The sequence below is a fragment of the Palaemon carinicauda genome, chromosome 29 (genome assembly GCF_036898095.1).
Source record: "Palaemon carinicauda isolate YSFRI2023 chromosome 29, ASM3689809v2, whole genome shotgun sequence".
Classification (NCBI taxonomy): domain Eukaryota; kingdom Metazoa; phylum Arthropoda; class Malacostraca; order Decapoda; family Palaemonidae; genus Palaemon; species Palaemon carinicauda.
The window spans coordinates 78,307,903-78,329,638 of NC_090753.1; the positions used below are offsets into that span (position 1 = coordinate 78,307,903).

The window sequence follows — 21,736 nt, forward strand, 5'->3', positions numbered from 1 at the left end:
TTTCTGCATGCATCTCTTTTCGAGGGTGCTGCCCAAGATGTTTGGGGTGCCACCAGAATTTATTTCATAGGTCTGAGAGTTGGTTGAATATAAAATCAACACGATATATCATTTCTTGGAACTCTTAGTGATACTCCAGTCCTTCAAGAAAAGAAATACTTGGTGATGAAGAAATGCATAGCTGTTTATTCAAATAAAAAAGCACTGGCTTACATTTGGCAGGAAGGGGAAACAGGTAAGAATCCAATTTTCAGATAGCGTAAGTTCTCTTGTTATCAGACAATACTGGGGGGAATATATCTTCAAACTCGGTTAATTTCAGGGTAGCTGAATGTGGTAGTAGATCAATAAAGAAAAATTGACAGATTCTTCCAAAAGAATGGTATCTGTATCATTTAAGGGGGTCAAGGCAATTGGAATATGTGGTGAAAACCAAATTTGGACATCTTTGTGACCCCTCTCATAAATATAGATGATTACTACTCTCCAATTCCAGAGAGGTGGATGCCCTGTTGCAAGACTGGTCAAATCTAGGCTGGATGACTTTGATGGCTCAACCTCAGAAGGGATAGTTTAAAGACCTGTGGCCTCTGCCATAGGATTGACTGAAGAATTCGCTTTACAAGATCAATCCCCTCAGGAAACAATTTTCAAGGAGGTTCACCTAAAACCCATCTAACACATAGAATTTTATAATCCATTCAGGGTAGCTAATTAGCGAGCTGACAAAATTCTATAGCTACAATATTTACCTACCAAAGCATTACTAATTACTGTACGGTAAAAATTAAACCAAATTCTGTGAAACCGAGCAAAATGGATCTACAACAGGCAGGTACTACTACTCAGAAAGGAAAAGGTTCATCTCTTCATTCAAGAAGGTATTCCCTGGAAATAGAACCTATCAAGCCAGAGTAACATAGTAAAAATTTCCAGATGGAATAAAATTCCATATAAACTTCAAGTCTATAATGCAATTTCTACCACTACTCTTTTTTTATGACAATTCACAAGAATCATCTGCTAGCTCCCTGTCAGGATGGGAGTTTGTGTCCACATCCTCAAATCAGTGTTTGAATGCTACCTAGCTATTTTTTAGACGGTTCGCTCAACTTGACTAAGATTCTTGAAACTGTTGCCACAGGTGTACAAATATGTATTCCTTTCTTAGTGGTAACACATACTGGCCTTCCTGGGCAATAATTTTTACTAACAGTAAAACCTGTTTTTCTTATTTTAACGTAAAATGCTCGAGTTAGTTAAATCTATCAAATTATTTCAGCCTTGTCCTCTACAGTACTATGAATAATTATGCTAATCGCATTATTCCTTTACTATCATCACTAACAAAACTAGCTGGAAAAGCTAGATGCTCTAAGCCCAAGGGCTCTAACAGCAAAAATAGCCCAGCAAGGAAAGGAAATGAGTAAACAGATAGAATAGCCTGCCTGAGTGTACCATATGGCAAAAGAACTTTAATCCAAAACAATGGAAGACCATGGTACAGAGGCTATGGCACTACTCAAAACTAGAGAACAATGGTTTGATTTTGGAGTGTCCTTCTCCTAGAAGAGCTGTTTACCACAGCTAAAGTGTTTTCTATCCTTACCACGAGAAAATTAGCCACTGAACAAAATTACAGTGCAGTAGATAACCCGTAAAGAAGAATGTTTTAGTTATCTTAGTGTTGTCGTTTGTATGAGAAAAGATTAGAATGTGTAAACAATGGGCCAAACTGCTCGGTTATGTGTAGGCAAAGGAAAAATGAGCCATAACCAGAAAGGGGTCCAATACAATATCTGGCCAATCAGAGGACCCAAAAACTCTCTAGCAGTAGTATCTTAATGGGTGGCTGGAGCATTAACCAACCTACTACTGTACCTATAAAAGTATGATCTATGAAGTATTATAATCATCTCTTAGCAACAAACACTTCCTCTATCAAACTAATTTAGTATTGTCCTCTACAGTACTATGAATATCTCTATTATTCCTGTCATTCCTTTAGAGAAGTGCAAGGTTAAATATTACATGTATAAACCATGCACTTGTATTAGGAATCCACAAGACATCACTAAATGCTCTAAGAGCAGACTACATCACAGCCAGAAGCCCTCAATAGCTCATATTTTTTTAGGGTATTGTGCGTAAATGCATGACACCGTGCTCTGCTAGCTACTAAAGCACATAACTAACATCATGCATATATTCTAGCTGGCAAATTTTGATAATCAATATCTCTAATCATCTGAGGTTCCTTAACTCATTTGTAATTCACACTCGAATATGGTAGTTTTAGTTTATAATGTTCTTTTCTTATTTGTATTTAGACAATCCAATCAAATGATTTTCTGTTTGCTGATCGGAAGACGACATCTGCGAAAGACAAAAAGGTGGCCTACTCTGATCCCTCTGTACTATAGTTCTTCATTTTTACTCTTATTGCAAATGTTTTCTTTCATTTTTGAATCCTTAATGATTGTCACTGACAATTCACCCATGTTGGCTCTTCATAAAAAAAAAAGTAGTCTATTATCAGATCGAGTCTGCTACACAAATAAGGCTTCCACTGGGACTAGCCAATGTGCAGATACCTCCACTTCCCATCTGGATTTGAACCATCAGAGTAGGCAACTCGTATTCTCTTTTCTCGGTTCCTATGGTTGTTTTTTTTTCCAGAAAGGTTGGAGAATTAAATACTTTATTTTCACTTTCTGTGTTGGTGATAAGGGATTGACATATTTACCCATCCACAAATTATAACTACAGTACTGTGTTTATTCATAACTATGCACGCTTTTCCCACACAATAACCATGCACTTTCATGGACCTTGAATGTTATGGTAAATATGTAGCAGATCAAATTTCGCCCATCGTCAATATTTATCAGTTACTATTTTCAGAATAAAATTTTATCTTCTTGCTTACAAGATGAGCATCAACCCCAAATAAAAACTATGACTATTACACAGCTAGGCTTACAGCTAACATAACCTTCATAAGGATTACTAATTTTGGTCACTGCGAGCAGTAGTTTCAAAACTATATATGATGCGGTACTGTAGCCAAATTCAAAGACTAAAGTCCTGCTAATATATCAAGTGCAATAAAAGGCTGAGACTTCTTTACACTCTACATTCATAAGTAACTTGAAAATCTCGGTGAAAGAAGAGACTCTTTACACACACAAAAAAATCAAACTCCAGAGATGTTTGCCCGTTCTTAAACATTGCAAGGACTATCAAAAGGTTTCTCTGTCACCTAATGCACAGAACAGCAGCCACACAAACACGACAATGTATCTGGTTAGACATGAGGTTACAATGGTCTCTAGCTATATCTCACAAACTCTTTACATCCATTTACAGCTTAAATGACCTCACTAAAGCCTGAAATGTTTAACATCTCACTAACCACTTACCCAAACTTTCTGGTCTCTTCATTCATCCAAGCAAGTTGCATTCTTCTACGAGTGACATCAAATGGATAGGAGAAAGTCTGTGCAATGGCTCCTGCTAAACCACCACAGCAAAGTTTTGCTGGGATTAAGAGCACTAATCCCCCTGGAAAAGCAATAGTTTTGATGGTACAGTAAATATAAAAATTTCAGCAAAAAGCAATTTACTATAGCATTATCCTTTAAGATATCTACTGTATACTGAATTTTACAGAGTAGGGAAATATTTCTTCAAAACAACAACTTGAAATAAAATGAGCCATTGCTTGCATCCTGATGGAAAAAAAAAAATTGCCAAACCCATGCATTCGTCTCATGAGAAAAGAACTTTTTATTAAAAAGACCCACTTTCACAGCATAACCTCATCATACCACTAAACACTGATGAGTTATACTGAATACTTTACAATTACAGTATTGCATTTTGATAATTCACCACTTAGACTACTAGAATCTTTACAGATACCACCAGAGATCTAAACCAATGTTAGCTGTGAGCATAAAGTTGTTTTCCAGTGTTGAGGTTGACCTGACTTCTGAAGTACAACCTTCTTTAATTATATGACCTGGCCTAAGCCTTATTCTCCACCAAACCATTAACACTATTTACTATAAACATTCATTGATTGAGATATTTTTTTCTGTCCTTTCATACAATTCAATCACATATTTAACATAAGGATACATACCTGTATTCTTTTCACATGGCCTACAAGTATATTCTGGTAGATGCTTCATGCACAAAAATTTCAAATTTTCGAAGGAATAGAAGCTAAGACCTGCATATGGAATCATACCGCATATGGTAGCACCAAATCCGCGATACAAAGCTCGAGCACCACCTTCCTGACAAAACAAAAATAAGAGATTTTAACCCTTTTACCCCCAGGCTATTTGGAAATTTCCAACCCTTAACCCACAGGGGGTTATTTTTTTCCCAGCACATTTTGCAGTACGTATATTTTTTTTAAATTGCTCTAACAGCCTTAATTTTTGTCAGAGAGAGGTCAGGTTGGTCTCATTCTCTTGGAAAATGCCTGAATTTTCTAAAAAAAATTATAAAAAATATGAAAAAACTATTTTTTATAGCATTTTTTTGCAAGGACGTACCGGTACGTCCATGGGGGTAAAGGAATGGCTTTTGTGAAACGTACCAGTACGTCCTTTGGGGGTAAAAGGGTTAAAAGTAATTTGTATTTTTCCTAGCTATTCAAACCTGTGACCTTTTAAAAAGGGAATGTATTCAATGTAGCTGAAATGGCCGTTGAATTCAATATTGAGGTAGTTAATGACAGGTGGTGAATAGGCAGCAATACCCCCACCTACCCCAACGTCAGGCTCTTCACTTCCGACTTTCGATTCATTGGCACTGGGGACACCGGGGGTGAAGTAGCCTTAGCTACCAGTTCTTTCAGAAAAGCTATAGAGGGCCTACCAGAAAGACCTAAAGCCACAATATTTTTAGGTCAAATTCATCATCTGCAGTCTGCACGGCAACAGGAGAGCTTTTAACGCATTTTGGAGTACAGCATTCTCTTGGGTAACTCCACATACAGTCAATCCCTGAAAAACTTGTCAATGTAGATAAGAGTTCTCCTGGCTCCTGGGATGTATGTACTCTTGGGGCCCAATCCAGAAAGGTATATGCAAAAGCTTCTTCAGCATCAGCTTGGGTACTGTCAAGAATGACGCAAAAAAGGTTTAAGATTCTTTTACCTCCGCAAGGCGAAAGCCTGCCACTGAATAGGAGGCCACATTCTACACTCTGCACACGGGGATGACTGCAGCCATATTCTTTACAAACATCACAGTGAAAAGAAGGGTCATCCATTATTTTGGCCATGAATCAACTAACCAACCACATTTCCACTAGCATTTACAAAAATCCTGCTTCATCTTCATGACCAGCGAAGCACCATATCATCATCCAAATTGTAGAAAAAGATAGAGAAACAATCGACAGCGTTTAATTAGGGGGCAACAATACGCTTATACAGGAAGTAGCAATTGCCGCAGAAGACAAAAGTGAAGTGTTCTTGACAGGAGAGTGGGGAGGGATACTCGCCGGCAATCACCACCTGCCGTAAACTACCTCTTTGGCAAATTAAGCTCTGCTTAAGACATTCCCTATTCTAAAAGATGAAAAGTATGTATATGCAAAAGAATAATTCGAAATTGGCACCATATGGATGAAGTTTCCAACCCTAATTTTTCATTTGTTGAGCAAGTACAAGGATATCTTCATTCTGGATATACTGTACCAGTGCAGTACAGCATAGCCTAAGTACAACTAATACTTAAATAGGTTTTTAACAAATTTTGAAGTCTTCAAATGAAAACAAACTGAAAAAAACATATGATAAACATACATGTATTACCAAAAGGAGACACATAAAACTTTGCGCAAGAGCAGGACATACTAGATGTACTGTGTTTATTTGCCATAAGTATAGAGCGTTGATGTAAACACACTCCAGAGAAAACACAAACAAATATATCATGTGGATTGATAAAACTTGAATCTGCTCAAATGTTTCATCTCTATAGGAGAGGTACTCGTATATATTTAACTCCTAACTGCCAACTCACTTTTAACTGGAGATTGGAGAAAATATACAATTTAACCCTTTAACCCCCAGGCTATTTGGAAATTTCCAACCCTTAACCCCCAGGAGGTTATTTTTTTCCCAGCACATTTTGCAGTATATTTTTTTTTAAATTACTAGCCTTAATTTTTGTCATAGAGAGGTCAGGTTGGTCCCATTCTCTTGGAAAATGCCTGAATTTTTTCAAAAAATTATAAAAAATATGAAAAAATAATTTTTATGGCATTTTTTTGCAAAGACGTACCGGTACGTCCATGGGAGTAAAGGGATGGCTTTTGTGAAACGTACCAGTACGTCCTTTGGGGGTAAAAGGGTTAATGACTTATAAAAAGTACCCGTATACAAAAAAGGTATTACCATAATGCAGAAAATTTATTTACTGCTATTTAAACGCTACTACTGTACTGCACTGTACTTGCTTTCACATGCAGTTTTGGAATTCTTTAAAGCAATTTAGTACCGTATATGAATCCTTTTAAGATTGAAAAGCTCTTAATTTTACAAAATAAAATCAAATTGCAACTTACATTTTGAAAAATCGTTACTGCTGCATTAACAATTCCTGTGTACATATGTTCACCCGTGACTTGGAATGCTAATCTTGCGCGAATGGTGTCGAGCGGATACGTTAGAAAAACGGCTGTTACTCCCGCCAATGATCCTGCTATGGCAGAGGTTGTTTTGCTTAAAAATACACTGTGGCCCCATAAATTATTTAACACCTGTAAGAAAGAAAAATGTCTAATTTTATGCCCATATACTACCCAGCACCTGTAAGGTAAGAAAAATTTCATGAAAATTATTTAGTACCTTTAAGTGAAGAATATGCCTTATTTTATGCCAATATCTTATTCAGTGCCTTAATGTGAACAAAAATCACTAGTTTAGCTCCATAATGTTAGATTTTTAAGGGTCTGTAAAGTAATGTATAAAAATCCTTCAAACTTTCTTACATTTTCTTTTAGGTTTTTTATCCCTATCATTTTTTGATAAACAGAAATAAGATCAAAACTAGCTGTCTTTCATTACCAGAAGAAAATATATACAGATCCTTTATGCTGATGATATGTAGTACCTATGAAAAGCAATTTTTTTATCATAAAAATATTAAATTTCCACTTTCCCTCTCTTTGCAAGTGATAGGAAACTGGATTAAATGACAAGATACCATGGCATATATACAGTATATATTTTATTTAACATTTCCCTAAAATTTTAAACTACAAACATCCTGTTGGGAATAAAAATTTTCATGGTATAAAATAATACAGTATTGCAGTACACTACCAAACTCTTTACAATATGCACTGTATTGTATTCAAAGAATTGACAACAAAATGTTATAATTCCTTAAATGAAGTCAAGCATACTAATGCAACCTACTAGCTGAAATTTTACGTTACGATCATCTTAGTTTGCAACTTTATCTTCATAGTTTTCAAGGTTTTGTTAAAATACTATACTAGAAAAATTACAATTGATAAGATTACCTTAGGCTGCAACCTTGCTTATCTCCACAGTTTTCAAGGTTTCTTGTTACAATACCATAAACTGACAACTAAAGAAAAATGACATGGTCTATCTTCCAGTAAATGAGTATGAATACAGCCATTAACCTTAAATGATGCTTTATCAACAGTAATGGGAAACAATACATAGGAAAAAGGATTTCTGTTTCATAAAAAATAGCCTCCTTTCAACTCTATCAACTCTTTACATTTTATAAAATACCCTTTCTCACTTTCTACTATACTTGTATGCAATACAGTACTTGTATAAATCATTAAAGGTTTTAAGGCCACTCATAAATGGCAGAGGGAAGAGACAGTAACATTACCCTAGAAAGAAGGATAATGCCCTTGAGACTGACCATATATACTTACGATCAGCGCCCAAGCTCCCTCTCTACCCAAGCTAAGACGAGGGAGGGCCAGGAAATGACTGTTGAATTTGTTGCTGGATTAAATTTATTATTATTTATTTATTATTTACTATTTATTATTTTTAGTATCTTAGTGACGCAGTTCCGGTAGGCCCTGCTGCTTCCTCTGGTGCCTTAGATGACCGCGGAGGTAGCAGCAGTAGGGGACTCAGCAGTATGAAGCTTCATCTGTGGTGGAAATGTGGGAGGTTGGGCTGTGGCACCCTAGCAGTACCAGCTGAACTCGGCTGAGTCCCTGGTTAGGCTGGAGGAACGTAGAGAGTAGAGGTCCCCTTTTTTGTTTTGTTTCTTGTTGATGTCGGCTACCCCCCAAAATTGGGGGAAGTGCCTTTGGTAAATGGATATGGATATGGAGTATCTTAATGATCCTGTACCATTTTCCAGGTCAAATAAGACCCAAAGGGTTAACTCATTACTGTTACACTGGAATTCTAGCTATCTACATTCCCCAAGGCTCATCATCAATTTTTTCAAATAAATGCATTTACATTACTTAAATTGATAAGGTAAATCCTAAGTCTATTTTCCTTTCTTAATTAGTTCAAAGCATTGATATACTAAGGATCATATGTCAGTTGTAGATCAATTATTCTGTAACTAAACATTATATGCAACTATATAGAAGCCTCTATGTTTAAACTGAACATATACAATATACATTACTAAGCTTATTCTTCTTAAAGGGCTCCTTATGAAAATTCTTTTTCTCTCAAGCATACCCAAAACAGATAATTTTTCCCCAGCACATTTTGCAGTATATTTTTTTTTAAATGCTCTAACAGCCTTAATTTTTGTCATAGAGAGGTCAGGTTGGTCTCATTCTTTGGAAAATGCCTGAATTTTCTCAAAAAATTATCAAGAATATGAAAAAAAAAAAAAAAAAAATTTATAGCATTTTTTTACAAGGACGTACCGGTACGTCCATAGGGGTAAAGGGATGAGTTTTGTGAAATATACCAGTACGTCCTTTGGGGGTAAAACCCCCAAAGGACGTACTGGTACATTTCACAAAAGCCATCCCTTTACCCCCATGGACGTACCGGTACGTCCTTGTAAAAAAATGCTATACAAATTTTTTTTTTTTTTTTTTTCATATTCTTGATAATTTTTTGAGAAAATTCAGGCATTTTCCAAAGAATGAGACCAACCTGACCTCTCTATGACAAAAATTAAGGCTGTTAGAGCATTTAAAAAAAAATATACTGCAAAATGTGCTGGGGAAAAAATAACCCCTTGGAGGTCAAGGGTTGGAAATTTCCAAAGAGCCTGGGGGTAAAAGGGTTAAGGTGTATCATCCACTATATTATTACTACCTCAAGTACAGGTCCTCCCAATGAGACCTTTCTTAGGAATTGTTATTTTGTAATAGATGTTGTAATACAGTATTTGGACAAAACTCCATTCCTAGGAAAGCTTAAACAAAATACCCAGTGATGTGATTAGTTTTTCCTCAAGGCAAACGTTTAAATTTTTTTGACACTCCCACTTGTATGAGCGCTGTAAGTTACAAAAACTGTTCAGATTAATTTGTTCCACACAAAAATTTGTTCCACTTTCATTATACTAAGAGTATATTCAGGGCTACTAAAGGTTTTTGATAGCCTATTGGAAACATCACTGTCTGGCAATCTGTTGGACGGGAGTTTAAAATACAGTCAAGCTTGATAGTTTCAAGTAATGTCAAACGTCACCATCCTTGTAAGCTGGGGTAAACCCATAGGTCTTCCTGCTGAGTCATCAGCAGCCATTACCTGGCCCTCCCTGGTCCTAGCCTGATGGATAGTGGGCTTAGGTACTGGTCATATAAATGCATGATCAGTCCCTTAGAAATTGTCCTCTCCCTTGCCTATGTTATTCATGAGTGACCTTTATACTAGAAAAAAAAATTAACATTTCCCAAGTTCTCCTAATTTCTATAAAACCTTTTTACTGTGATACCTTGTTATTTAAGGCATTCATATTCCACAAAGGTACATAAATTACTCATACCTTAAAATACAGACAACATAATGTCAACATTTTTACCTGAAAAGCATTTAAGATCCTGAAATTAAGTATAAAACGGAGCCCAGAAGAAAATTTTTAAATAAATATTCAAACATAACAATACTAACCCTTTTATAAAGTTCAAATGCAGTAAATTGTGTTGATGCGTAAGGAAATATTCGGACCATTTGCGCTCCATTGCCTTTATACAATGCCCAAAATCTCTCCTTGGCTACAATATTACGAAGACCACTGAACACACCTAAAAGGAAATTAATAGATAATTATCTTCACAAACACAGCATACACATTCCAATTAAAAAACCCTAACGTAACAGGAGTTGCCTAAAAATATCATCACTAATGATGCAATATTTACAGTACAATATTTCATGGAGGCATAGTACTCCTATGCATTATATAATATTAGTACGGTATTATGCCTGACATGATCGAAACTGTACATAAAAGTCAATTTAGTGTGTCAAAGATAGAGACTAGCCAAGAACAAGCCTATACAACACAGCACTTTAGAGAAAAAATTAGTCCCAGGTTAAGGTTATGGTAATACAGTGTAGCAGAACTGCTTTAATAATTCTTTAAGATCTAATAAATATCAATACAATATTTGTACTAAAACACAACAACTGTACTATACTCAGTAGTCTATAGTTTAATAAACACTTACCTCAAACAATTCTATCTTAGCTTTCAACATCATCATGAACTTTTGAGCAATATTGTACATAATATACGTCCACTATTTCTACTCCCTTCAGTGACATGACACAATTTACTTCCAGTAATTACCAGTTTTTCTCTTTCTTTCATCATTTATGTAAAGGAAAATTTTAGAAAATATGTAACATTACATATTAATGGAAAGGAAATTTATTCGGCTATAACTGTATGTTGATATACTGTACATTGTAAATTTACTCAGCTACTATATACCTGTAAGTTGACATATGTTGTAAATTTATTCAGCTACTGTATACCTGTATGTTGATATGTTGTGAATTTATTCAACTACTGTATACCTGTGCATTGATATATGTTGTAAATTTATTCAGCTACTGTATACCTGTGCATTTATATACGTTATAAATTTATTCAGCTACTGTACTACCTGTATGTTGACATATGTTATAAATTTATTCAGCTATTGTATACCTGTATGCTGATATATTATGTTCTCGTACACCTGACAACACTGAGATTACCAAACTAATCTTTGCTCAAGGGGTTAACTACTGCACTGTAATTGTTCAGTGGCTACTTTCCTATTGGTAAGGATAGAAGAGACTCTTCAGCTATGGTAAGCAGCTCTTCTAAGAGAAGGACACTCCAAAATCAAACCATTGTTCTTTAGTCTTGGATAGTGCCATAGCCTCTGTACCATGGTCTTCCACTGTCTTGGGTTAGAGTTCTCTTGTTTGAGGGTACACTTGGGCACACTTCTATCTAGTTTCTCTTCCTCTTGTTTTGTTAAAGTTTTTATAGCTTTAATAGGAAATGTTTATTTCAATGTTGTTACTATACTTTATATTTTATTTTTCTTTATTTCCTTCCCTCACTGGGCTATTTTCCCTGTTGGGGCCCATGGGCTTATAGCATCCTGCTTTTCCAACTAGGGTTGTAGCTTGGCATTTAATAATAATAATAATAATAATAATAATAATAATAATAATAGTAATAATAGTAATAATAATAATAATTAGGTAGGCCTACTATCAGACGCAGACTCAACTATTTAGAAAATGAAAAATTCCAAAATACCATACATTGTTCGGCATAAAAATGAAAATTCCATAAGTACAAATTACATAATGAAAATGAGTCATAATCCCTTGCACTTACCATCATGTTTATAATGCTTATTGTGCGCCTGCAACAGAATTTTTATGCGGTCCAACGGTGCCACGGTGGTCTTTGCACACATTCCAGCAACACCTAAAAAAAGATAAAAGTTTATTAATCGATTGTATGAATAAAATGGAATGATTATTTATACTTTATGATTTTATTTAGATTATTTGTATTTTATGGAAAGTTTTTTTAAAGATTCAATTGTTCTTCCTCTCTTATTTAGGGGGAAATAAGAGATAATTGTCGTGTCTATAGTAAACTGAAGAAATCAAATGAGCATCTTTATTCTTTAATACTGTACATTACTGTATATTGAAATAAATGTCTGCCCCTAAAATGGTAAAAGTAAAATAAAGGAAATATAAAGGGATTACAAAGAGAAAGCATCAAAATAAAACAAATTTCTTCATGCATATCAACCAATAAATTTTAATTCTAATAGTCAGTGGGGAGGGGGATTTACTACAATATCAAAGCATGCTGAAAAAACTCAAAATTTATTTAACAATGCTGAAATTTCATTAAACAATAACACTGATTTCCTATTAAGCAGAGCAAAGTTTCGTCAAGGATATACCTGCATATTTAGAGAAACTGTGAAATACTCTTGGGAATGCAGACCTCCGTCACGGCAACTTATTTCGGTGGACCTTTCTTTGAAATGACCTTGACCTTAGACTTTCAAAATTGAATCACTTCCACGTCTAAACATAATCAATCCATGAAAGTTTCACTGCCGTATAAGCAAAATTGTGGCAAGGAAGTTGTTCACAGACAAACAGAAGTTGTAAACATAACCTCCTCCCAAATTCGTTGGAGGAAGTAATAAACACGACCATTTCTGGTGAAGGTCTGGAGGCATCCAAATATAAAAAATGATGGTGGTGATGGAAACAATAGGTATAGGCCTACCCATGACCCACACTTTAAGTGGGTCCTTGGTCTACCAACCATTCCCTGCGCCGGTCCAAAACATGAGGTTTTTTTTTTCGTTTTAAAGTTTTCTGGAACTTTCCACTCGAAAAAAATATATTTCAAATTTATTTATTCTTTGACTTTTTATGCTAAGAATAATCGTAAAATAGAGAAGTGTTTCTCATTGGTAAAATGGATGAAACTTAGAATTTTCTTCATCCAAGCGGAACATGATGGTGGCACGGAGTTAAAAAATTGCCAATAAAATACAATAACCTTCAGCTTTTCAAAAACAGGTAAAAATTGCGTTGAGAGAGAGAGAGAGAGAGAGAGAGAGAGAGAGAGAGAGAGAGAGAGAGAGAGAGAGAGAGAGAGAGAGACGGGTTTTACTTTTTCTCATAACTATCAATTTTACAATGCACAAAGTACAAGGATCTATCATATTTACAGTCTGTAAAGCCCATTCTTTTTTCCTCGTATGATCGTGTACTGAGAGAGAGAGAGAGAGAGAGAGAGAGAGAGAGAGAGAGAGAGAGAGAGAGAGAGAGAGAGAGAGAGAGAGAGAATGTGGATATAAACAACCATAACTGTCAGGCCTTTTTTGACCAAGGTATAAAAACATACTGCAAGCCACCCCGGAAATAACTCTCTCTCTCTCTCTCTCTCTCTCTCTCTCTCTCTCTCTCTCTCTCTCTCTCTCTCTCTCTCTCTCTCTCTCTCTCTCTCCAAGCAGAAAATCATAGGGTTCTTAACGACAGAAGGTTAATTGCAGCTAGTACCAGATTTCCCGCCCATTCTGAAATGCACAGATTCATCCACCCTGCGCTAATAGTGTATAATTATACTGCCATTGTTCTTTCAGACTAAGGAAGGATTCGTTTACAAAAGGTGTCCCCTTTTAGATGAGGTAGAATGACTCTTATGGAGTACAAATATCTTTGGTGGTTTACTATTTCCAAAGGACAAATTTATCCACACTAAACTTAGAACATAAGCTAGTTACAACTCAGAGCTATGGAAAGAATACTGATGAAAATAACACTAACGAAAAAGAGCAATATCGATCCGAGAGCAAACTTAAGTAGAAGATATTCTAACATGTAAGGAAAATAAATGGTCATGAAAGACAGATAATAGATGGGCATTAAGAATAACAGAATGAGTCTAGAGATTGTAAAAGGGAGGGGGGGAGGGAACACGATTGATTGACGAACTAAGAAAATTTTCCGGTGTAAACTGGCGTAAAAAAATAAACAGACGCACGTGGAAGGACTAGTAACAGATGATGATATTGACTAAAATTAATAGAATTAAAATGAACTTTTTTTGGCACTTAAACCAAATTGTTTTCACATTTAAAATTTCTCCTTTAACTTAAACATTTATCTCGAAATACAGAGGCCTTAATATTGTTTGTGTAATTAAGCGAGACTAAAAGCACATATCCTGTGACTCATGTCAGATACAAGTCTTCATACAGCATTGCAAATAGATACCCTGAGTTTATATTCATTCAGTGAATTTACAACTTTTTTCGATAATCAAATCACTCACAAACCTTTCTCATTTCAAAACCAAACTTTCTAAATATGTTTTTATTTTGTAATATAAGAACCAAGTACAAATAATTTAGTCTTCATCCTTATTCTAGAACTTGTACCACATAAATAGCGTTAAAATTTCGAAAGGTTGGCCACGTTTCCGTCATGAAAAATGAAATATGAAAAAAAAACTAAAAAAAAAGATCACTAATCCAAAGTTATATTTTTATTGATCACTGACACTAACTGCATTTGACCTTTTTAGCTTTCAGTGTTCGAAAACCTGTAGGCCTACAAAATTATAACTCAAAGGGTTAAGTAAAGACAGACAAATAGTCATCATACCAGTTTAAATTTTGACATTGAGAAAAGTTATAATGCATAATACAAATTCAGAAATAATAGGAATTTAAACTATTCTAAGCTTAATTCCAAATTTTGATAAAAAGTTAAAACAGAAAATTATAACATGCATGCATGCATGACAATCTCTCTCTCTCTCTCTCTCTCTCTCTCTCTCTCTCTCTCTCTCTCTCTCTCTCTCTCTCTCGTGCATGTGGGCGTTTTTCCAATGCAGGTGCATTGCCCTCAGTCAACCTTTTTTTCCCAAATTTACCAAAAAAGGGACCACGTACGGACTGCACTACACTGGCTGCCTACCAAGCTAGATCCAGTGACTCATCAAATATCAGAAGTTAAAACGTACTTCCAAAAGAGAATTGCTTCGCATCGTACAGCCTACAAATATTGTCGACATGAGACTAGTTACAGATATTTTTAACATATTACCCAAGATGCATCTCGATTATAGGCATTCTTCTTCGTCTGCTGATTACACGGATTGCCCTGAGCTTCTCTCTGAACGGGGGTGTTTTGACAAAATGTCACAGCCCCCAAAATGTGGGCATGACAAACTCCTCCCACTCGACATCCGTAGGACTTGTTTTCGAAGTGTTGCGATAATGTGGATTTGACAACGTAGACTACGCCATACGATTATTTAAATACTTGATAATCAGTGCAGGAATGGGAAATTTAATAGACAGCAAGTTTTTGTCATACAACTGAAGAACAATGATCACACAAAGCACGGTAGAAAGAAAGATAAGCTTGAACAACAACAACAAAAATCTCAAGACTCAACCTAAATTTTAAATGAGTTGTATATAGTTAAAGAGACCTTGTCAATGCAAAGATCTGGATGTTAAGAGCCATTACCTTCGACCTATTTACTATTATACTTTTGAGTATTTTGTATTTTAGAGTCCAACTTCATGACCCATAATTTGCATCATGTATTAATTTTAGCTAGATCTCTATTAAGGGACTCAACCATCCAAGCTCTACATTCAGGTGATGAAATTGAGGCAAAGAGAGTAGTATCATCTGCATATACAGAGAGCTTGTTTTTTTAGGCCAATCCACGTCATTTGTACATAGTATAGAAAGTAATGGGCCAAGAACACTACCCTGTGAAACACCAGATGTTACATTCCTATGGTGCCCATCAACAATTTTTGTAATCTAGGACTTAAAAGTGCTAAAATGATGCTAAGAAAAAACCCACCCACTACCAACTGAGTTTAAAAACAAGGTCCTCATGATTGACACTGGAGCTTGTAAGAAATGCATCACATGCTCCAAGGCCTTTACGAAAGCCAAATTGCAAACTATGGATTATTACATTATTACATTCGAACAGATTGTTAAACATGGACTCAGAATGACATTTCTTAGATACGCCAAGTTATTCCAAGATACTAACGGTTTGTCCTTGACTAGGCATTTCAACACGCGAGAAGAAATAGGCCTACCCCTATCAGTAACGTTGATCACATTTTCGTATAGAGGGGCAACAGGCTTAACACCATTATACAATCACGACCAATCCGATTCAAATACAAAAGGGCACTGAAAAATTTCAATCCAAACTGCTTTGGATTTTATATACATATTAAAAGAGCATGAAATTATAATCTTAATTACTAGCAAAGCCAAAGCAAGATTAAACCAACTGGTGAAACTGCCAGGGATATTAGTGTATGAGAGAGAGAGAGAGAGAGAGAGAGAGAGAGAGAGAGAGAGAGAGATTTTTCACCTATCCCAGGTTGGAACTGACTGCCTAGTCTAATATTACACCAAAAGGAACCATGGAAATCACCTCCTCATTTCCAATTATGTTAGGAAGCAGGGTAGAAATAACCTTTCAACTCTATTTCCTTTATGCAGCAAGAAAAATAATAAAGAATTACCTTTTTACTTACCATAAATGTTGTTTTCCTGCCCTGAAATACCAAAGGAATGTTTGTCTTCAAACTTGCATCAAATGTTTTTATGTTGAACAGGCTGACATGTCTCTTTTTATAGTTTATATATGAAAGGTCTGTTTTAATGCTTTTAATGTTTTTAAAATATTCTATTTGAATTGTTTATTATTTCTTATATCGTTTATTTATTTCCGCATTTCCTTTCCTCACCGAGCTAATTTTCCAACTAGGGTTGTAACTTAGCTAATAATAATAATAATAATAATAATAATAATAATAATAATAATAATAATAATATAAAACAAAATCAGCTCGAAATGTCAGATTCACTTTATCATAACTTCACAAATAGGAAATGTTCGGAAAGTTTTCAACTTCTTGAAAGCCTTAATATCATCATCTTTGGATGTCTAGTGGGGATTTGTTATAAAATCAACCAAGATTCCGGCTTACTGTTAAACAAAAGACAAATGGCATTCAAATAATATAAACTTTTACAATAAAGTTTATAAATTACCATAAAAAGGGGGAAAATAACTCAAAACTGGTGTTATGAAATTAATCTGTAGTCACAGTGTAAAAATAGTATGACTAACTGGTGGAATGACTTAAGAAAGTGTAAGACACTCGAACATAGATAGCTTATCAGATGGCCTTTTAAAGTAACCAGGATGATGGGGAGAGAGAGAGAGAGAGAGAGAGAGAGAGAGAGAGAGAGAGAGAGACCTTCACCTACCGATTTCCAACGTCACTCTCGTGGGTTATCCAACTTAGGCTTGTGGTATAAAAAATTGAAAAAAATTGACGATATTCCGGAAATAGTTTTGAATCTAGTTAAAGGAAATGCTTGTTCAAGAAAGGGCATTTTAATAATCAAAGCTTCTATATAAATTCAGCAAGTAATAGACTGCTTTTATCATTATTTAATAAATTTCCCATAATCATTTAAAATTGCCTCCCAAAGTCAGAATTTGTAAAGCAAATACATAAAAGTCAATTTAAAGAGTGAAACTCCAATACTTATGCATACCACTAAACAAATTTTTTCAAATTTGCTAGGCCTACCTATCCTTGACCTTGAAATTCCCATAGCAGATCCCTTTTACTTTCACCAGCCGAATTCCATTAACGAGTTTGTCTATTCGCTGGTATTTCCCAGAACTTAACCTTGAAAGGCAGAGTCATATTAAGATACCCAGATAATCCTGGGTTAACATAAACCATCTTACGGGGTAAATAGAATTGCGTACTTTCTGAAAAAGATAAGTTGATTTTTAACTTTAGCTATTACGGCGCCTTTGATATGTAACTATAAAAAAAATAGTAAGGGTAAATTGGTGTAGTATGCTTTTCTAAAGGCTAAAATTAAAGTGAAAGTACAAAAGAAATCTGTCCTTTCGGAGAAATCGCCCGAAAGCTAACTCGATAAGATCCAATGCCTCGCTGGCTTGAAGGATGTCTACGAGGACTTTAAACACACGAGGATTTAAATTTCTGTCGGTTTTTTTTAAACCCTTGTGTAATTCGGTTATTATTTAAAATTCCGTGTATTCCCCCTTTGTTTATACATACATACAATGACTCTAAGAGTGCAAATAATTTTATCTATCAAAGCTAAGTTGACTATCCTTGGTCCAAGTTGAAATAGGTCTATAACTGAGGTTCGATTTCCAGTAACATCAATCATCTATTCGCGATATTCCATTTAGGTACAAGATAAAATATAGTTCAATTTCAATTTCCATATAAGAGTGCATTGATATCAGAGACCCTAGTATGTGTACAAGTTAATATTGCTTATAAGAACCCTTTAACGAAGATGAACACTGACATGTACCATAATCATCGTACATCGGTCATACTGCACCTTGTCAGTGGACAAAACAACCACTCCCCCAAATCACAATTTCTGTAATAAACTTTTTTATATTTACAAAATACAACATAGCAAATATAAGTGATGTTTCACATCAGATTCCCCATGAAATGTTACACATTTGTAATACACTGAGATAGCAAGTACAACAGTAAAGATGGTAATTATGGCCGCTAGTTCCCAAAGAACCTTCCACTCGATGTCAAGAATAGCAATAATGTGGCAGCTTTCAAGAAAAACCTGAAGACTTATCTTTTTAGAAAGTGTTATAATAGTGACCTGAAAACTATTAAGCCTGAATACAAATGCTAGCGAAATAACTGATAACGATACAGAGCAAAAATATTAACTGGAAAGAAATTATTTTTTCACACACCAAGGCCCGCCTGAACAGACCTTTAGTGTCTGATGGAGGGCGAGAAATAAACCCGTAAAAGTAAGTAAGTACACCAGACATTTCTCCCTTGGAATAATTTCTTCAAAACTTACAACTCAACTTTTTCTAACAATTGTTCCGGAAACAACCATGTGTACCGCCAGGTTGTTGCCAATAGCATCTGGCATTTAATTGGCGGTGGGCCATACAAATATTGACCATACCCAATGTTGCTTAACTTTCCTAATGTGTTGCCCAATAGCGTTGTAGAAGAGGAGTTATTATTATATTGAATAGTTTAAGCAGAGAATTAAAATCAATATCCCAAATTAACTAAGCCTTTCTCAATATTGAACAGCCTATTCAAATAAAATATCGAGATGTACTCATATATAATGGATATAAATAAAAATGAGTCAATAATTTTATATGATTCTCCGTGGTCATAACATCATCATCTCCCCATACGCCTATTGACGCAAAGGGATAGGATTAATATGATTAATTACTAATGACGCCGAATGTCTTGAGCATACAGACTTTTTATTAGAAAATCATTCATGGTGACTTTTTTAGACTTCAAAATGAATGGTGTTACTCTGTTTACTTCATACACAAATACATTTTTGTGTATACGAGCGAGGGGACCCAGATAAGTCGACTATAAACTACACTACATAGGCCTAGGCCTATTTAATGAACTAAACATCTGGACATTAAAAGGTACACGAGGCACAAACAAGAATTTACATGGCGTGCTTATGACGGTAAAGCTTAGTCTTAGGAGAGAGAGAGAGAGAGAGAGAGAGAGAGAGAGAGAGAGAGAGAGAGAGAGAGAGAGAGAGAGAGAGTCTTAAATACAACTAATTTTCTACTAACAAGACAAATTTAGCGAATTTATAGCCCTTGAAATCCTTTATTAGTATCAAACCCCAGAAACTATTCCCTTTCACGGACATACTTGAGAAGGTTATATTGTTTGCACAAGGCCATCGTAACCATAATACAGAATAATAATATCTTCAATAGAACAATTTAAAGAACGCGACTGAACAATGGAACACCAAATAAATTGTCATAACGGCCACGCCACCACAGCATTGTACGAACGATTAGGCATGTAGGCTACAGAGGGTTTACCGAGAGCACCAGGTGCTTGTATCTAACACATGATGCTGCCTCCAGCCTTATTATTATAGAGCACAAGTATTCTTGATTTATACATTACCGAACCACAGTAAAATTGGTCAAAAATTGTAGATGTTAACGCTATGTAGACAACATATGCGCGCGCAGAGGTTGTATTACAATAAAGTCTGGCTTCAACAGTGAATTTTACTTTAATGGTGTTACTGTTCTTGAAATATTTTAATCGTTCATTAAGTTTCTTTTAGCTTAGTTCCTTTCCTTGCTGGGCTATTTTCTCTGTTGGGGCCCTTAGGCTTAAAGCATTTTGCTTTTCAAGCAAGGGTTGCGGCTTAGCTAACAATAACAACTGCGGTTAAATTAACGGAAAATTTTAATGTAGATGGTTGTTAGTAGACTAAGGTTGTTCTAAATAAAGGTGCAGATGGGATAACATTAGCACTACCTTATAGTGATTTTCTTGTAGAGAAAATACTTGCTCATACGAAACCATCATAAGCGGGGAGAGTGAAAACTAGCTTAAATACACAACCCTGGTAGCTTATAAATGTATTATTATTAATACAAGCTGAGCCACAACCCCACTTGAAAAAGCAGGATGTGTAAATCGGATTAATTACGAAAAGTGGGTTCGGTGACACACGTTATTCTGGTCCCAAGCTTTGTGGTAAGAGAAACGATTAAGAGATTTCCCTGCGAGACGAGGAAACAGTTCGTGTGCCGACATCATAATGACACGCATGGCTGAAAAGAGGATACTGGAGGGTGAATGGCAGAAATTGTCTTTTTTTTTTGGGGGGGGGGGCATAAAGTAATATTCACCATGTACAAATTAGGAGATATTTTTGCGAATTTTCTTAGCATAACAGACAGATATTGCTTATAGAAAGTAACAAAATAGTGAATTGGAATAAACTATTTGATAGAGAGAGAGAGATCTTCAACTACAGTCAATTCCTAAAAGAATACTTATGATATTCCAGATACCTGCTAAAGGTGATCCTGATATTCGAAAAGCCATTATAATAATTGTAATTACACAATCCTTTTGCTGTAAGGATATATGATCACACTGAAAATTAATGTAAAGACAAAATGTCTGAAAATTGTGTTGGTAACAATAACAGAATCAATACAAGACAAAAAAGACAACATTCTGATAATATTGTTGGTTCAAAGACGTTTAAATGATTTAAATCAGTTTTTCAAAAGTTCAAAGTTGGAGCAATGTTTTCATGTTGACCAGGCTGACGTGAGTCTTTTTATAGTTGATATATAACATATCTGTTTTTGACGTTGTTAATAGCTTATATAGGACATATATATTTTTGACGCTATTACTATTTTTATTATTATTTATTGTTAATTTATTCTCCTTTATTTATTTCCTTATTTCCTTTCCTCACTGGGCTATTTTTCCCTGTTGGAGCCCTTGGGATTATAGCATCTTGCTTTTCCAACTAGGGGTGTAGCTTGGCTAATAATAATAATAATAATAATAATACTTTAAAACAGTGATGTAGCCATGATTTGGAATAGAGATGCTGCAATACTTCTAAAGTGGTAATAAGAGATGAGCAAATAACCCAAAATATCCTAATGATCCAGTTATTAACAGAGAGCTGTGAATTCAGGTTCATAAATTTGAAGTCCCTTGATATTAATATTCTTCATAGTTATGGTAACTAAGAATAATTACAGTTACCAAACACTCCAATTAGCAGAGAACAATTTAATTATCATACTTGTATTTA

At 35.1% G+C, this 21,736-nt stretch overlaps 1 protein-coding gene across 1 annotated transcript in view; it reads right to left on the reverse strand.

Moving 5' to 3' along the window:
• The window catches only part of LOC137622281 (solute carrier family 25 member 16-like), a 41,969-nt gene that overhangs the window by 13,042 nt on the left and 7,191 nt on the right, over positions 1-21,736 (reverse strand). The window contains exons 2-6 of the mRNA XM_068352838.1: positions 11,853-11,945; positions 10,121-10,254; positions 6,592-6,786; positions 4,148-4,304; positions 3,423-3,564 (exon numbers count right to left, since the gene is read on the reverse strand). Coding sequence (XP_068208939.1) covers positions 3,423-3,564; positions 4,148-4,304; positions 6,592-6,786; positions 10,121-10,254; positions 11,853-11,945 — 721 coding nt within the window. The remainder of the gene's footprint in view (positions 1-3,422; positions 3,565-4,147; positions 4,305-6,591; positions 6,787-10,120; positions 10,255-11,852; positions 11,946-21,736) is intronic.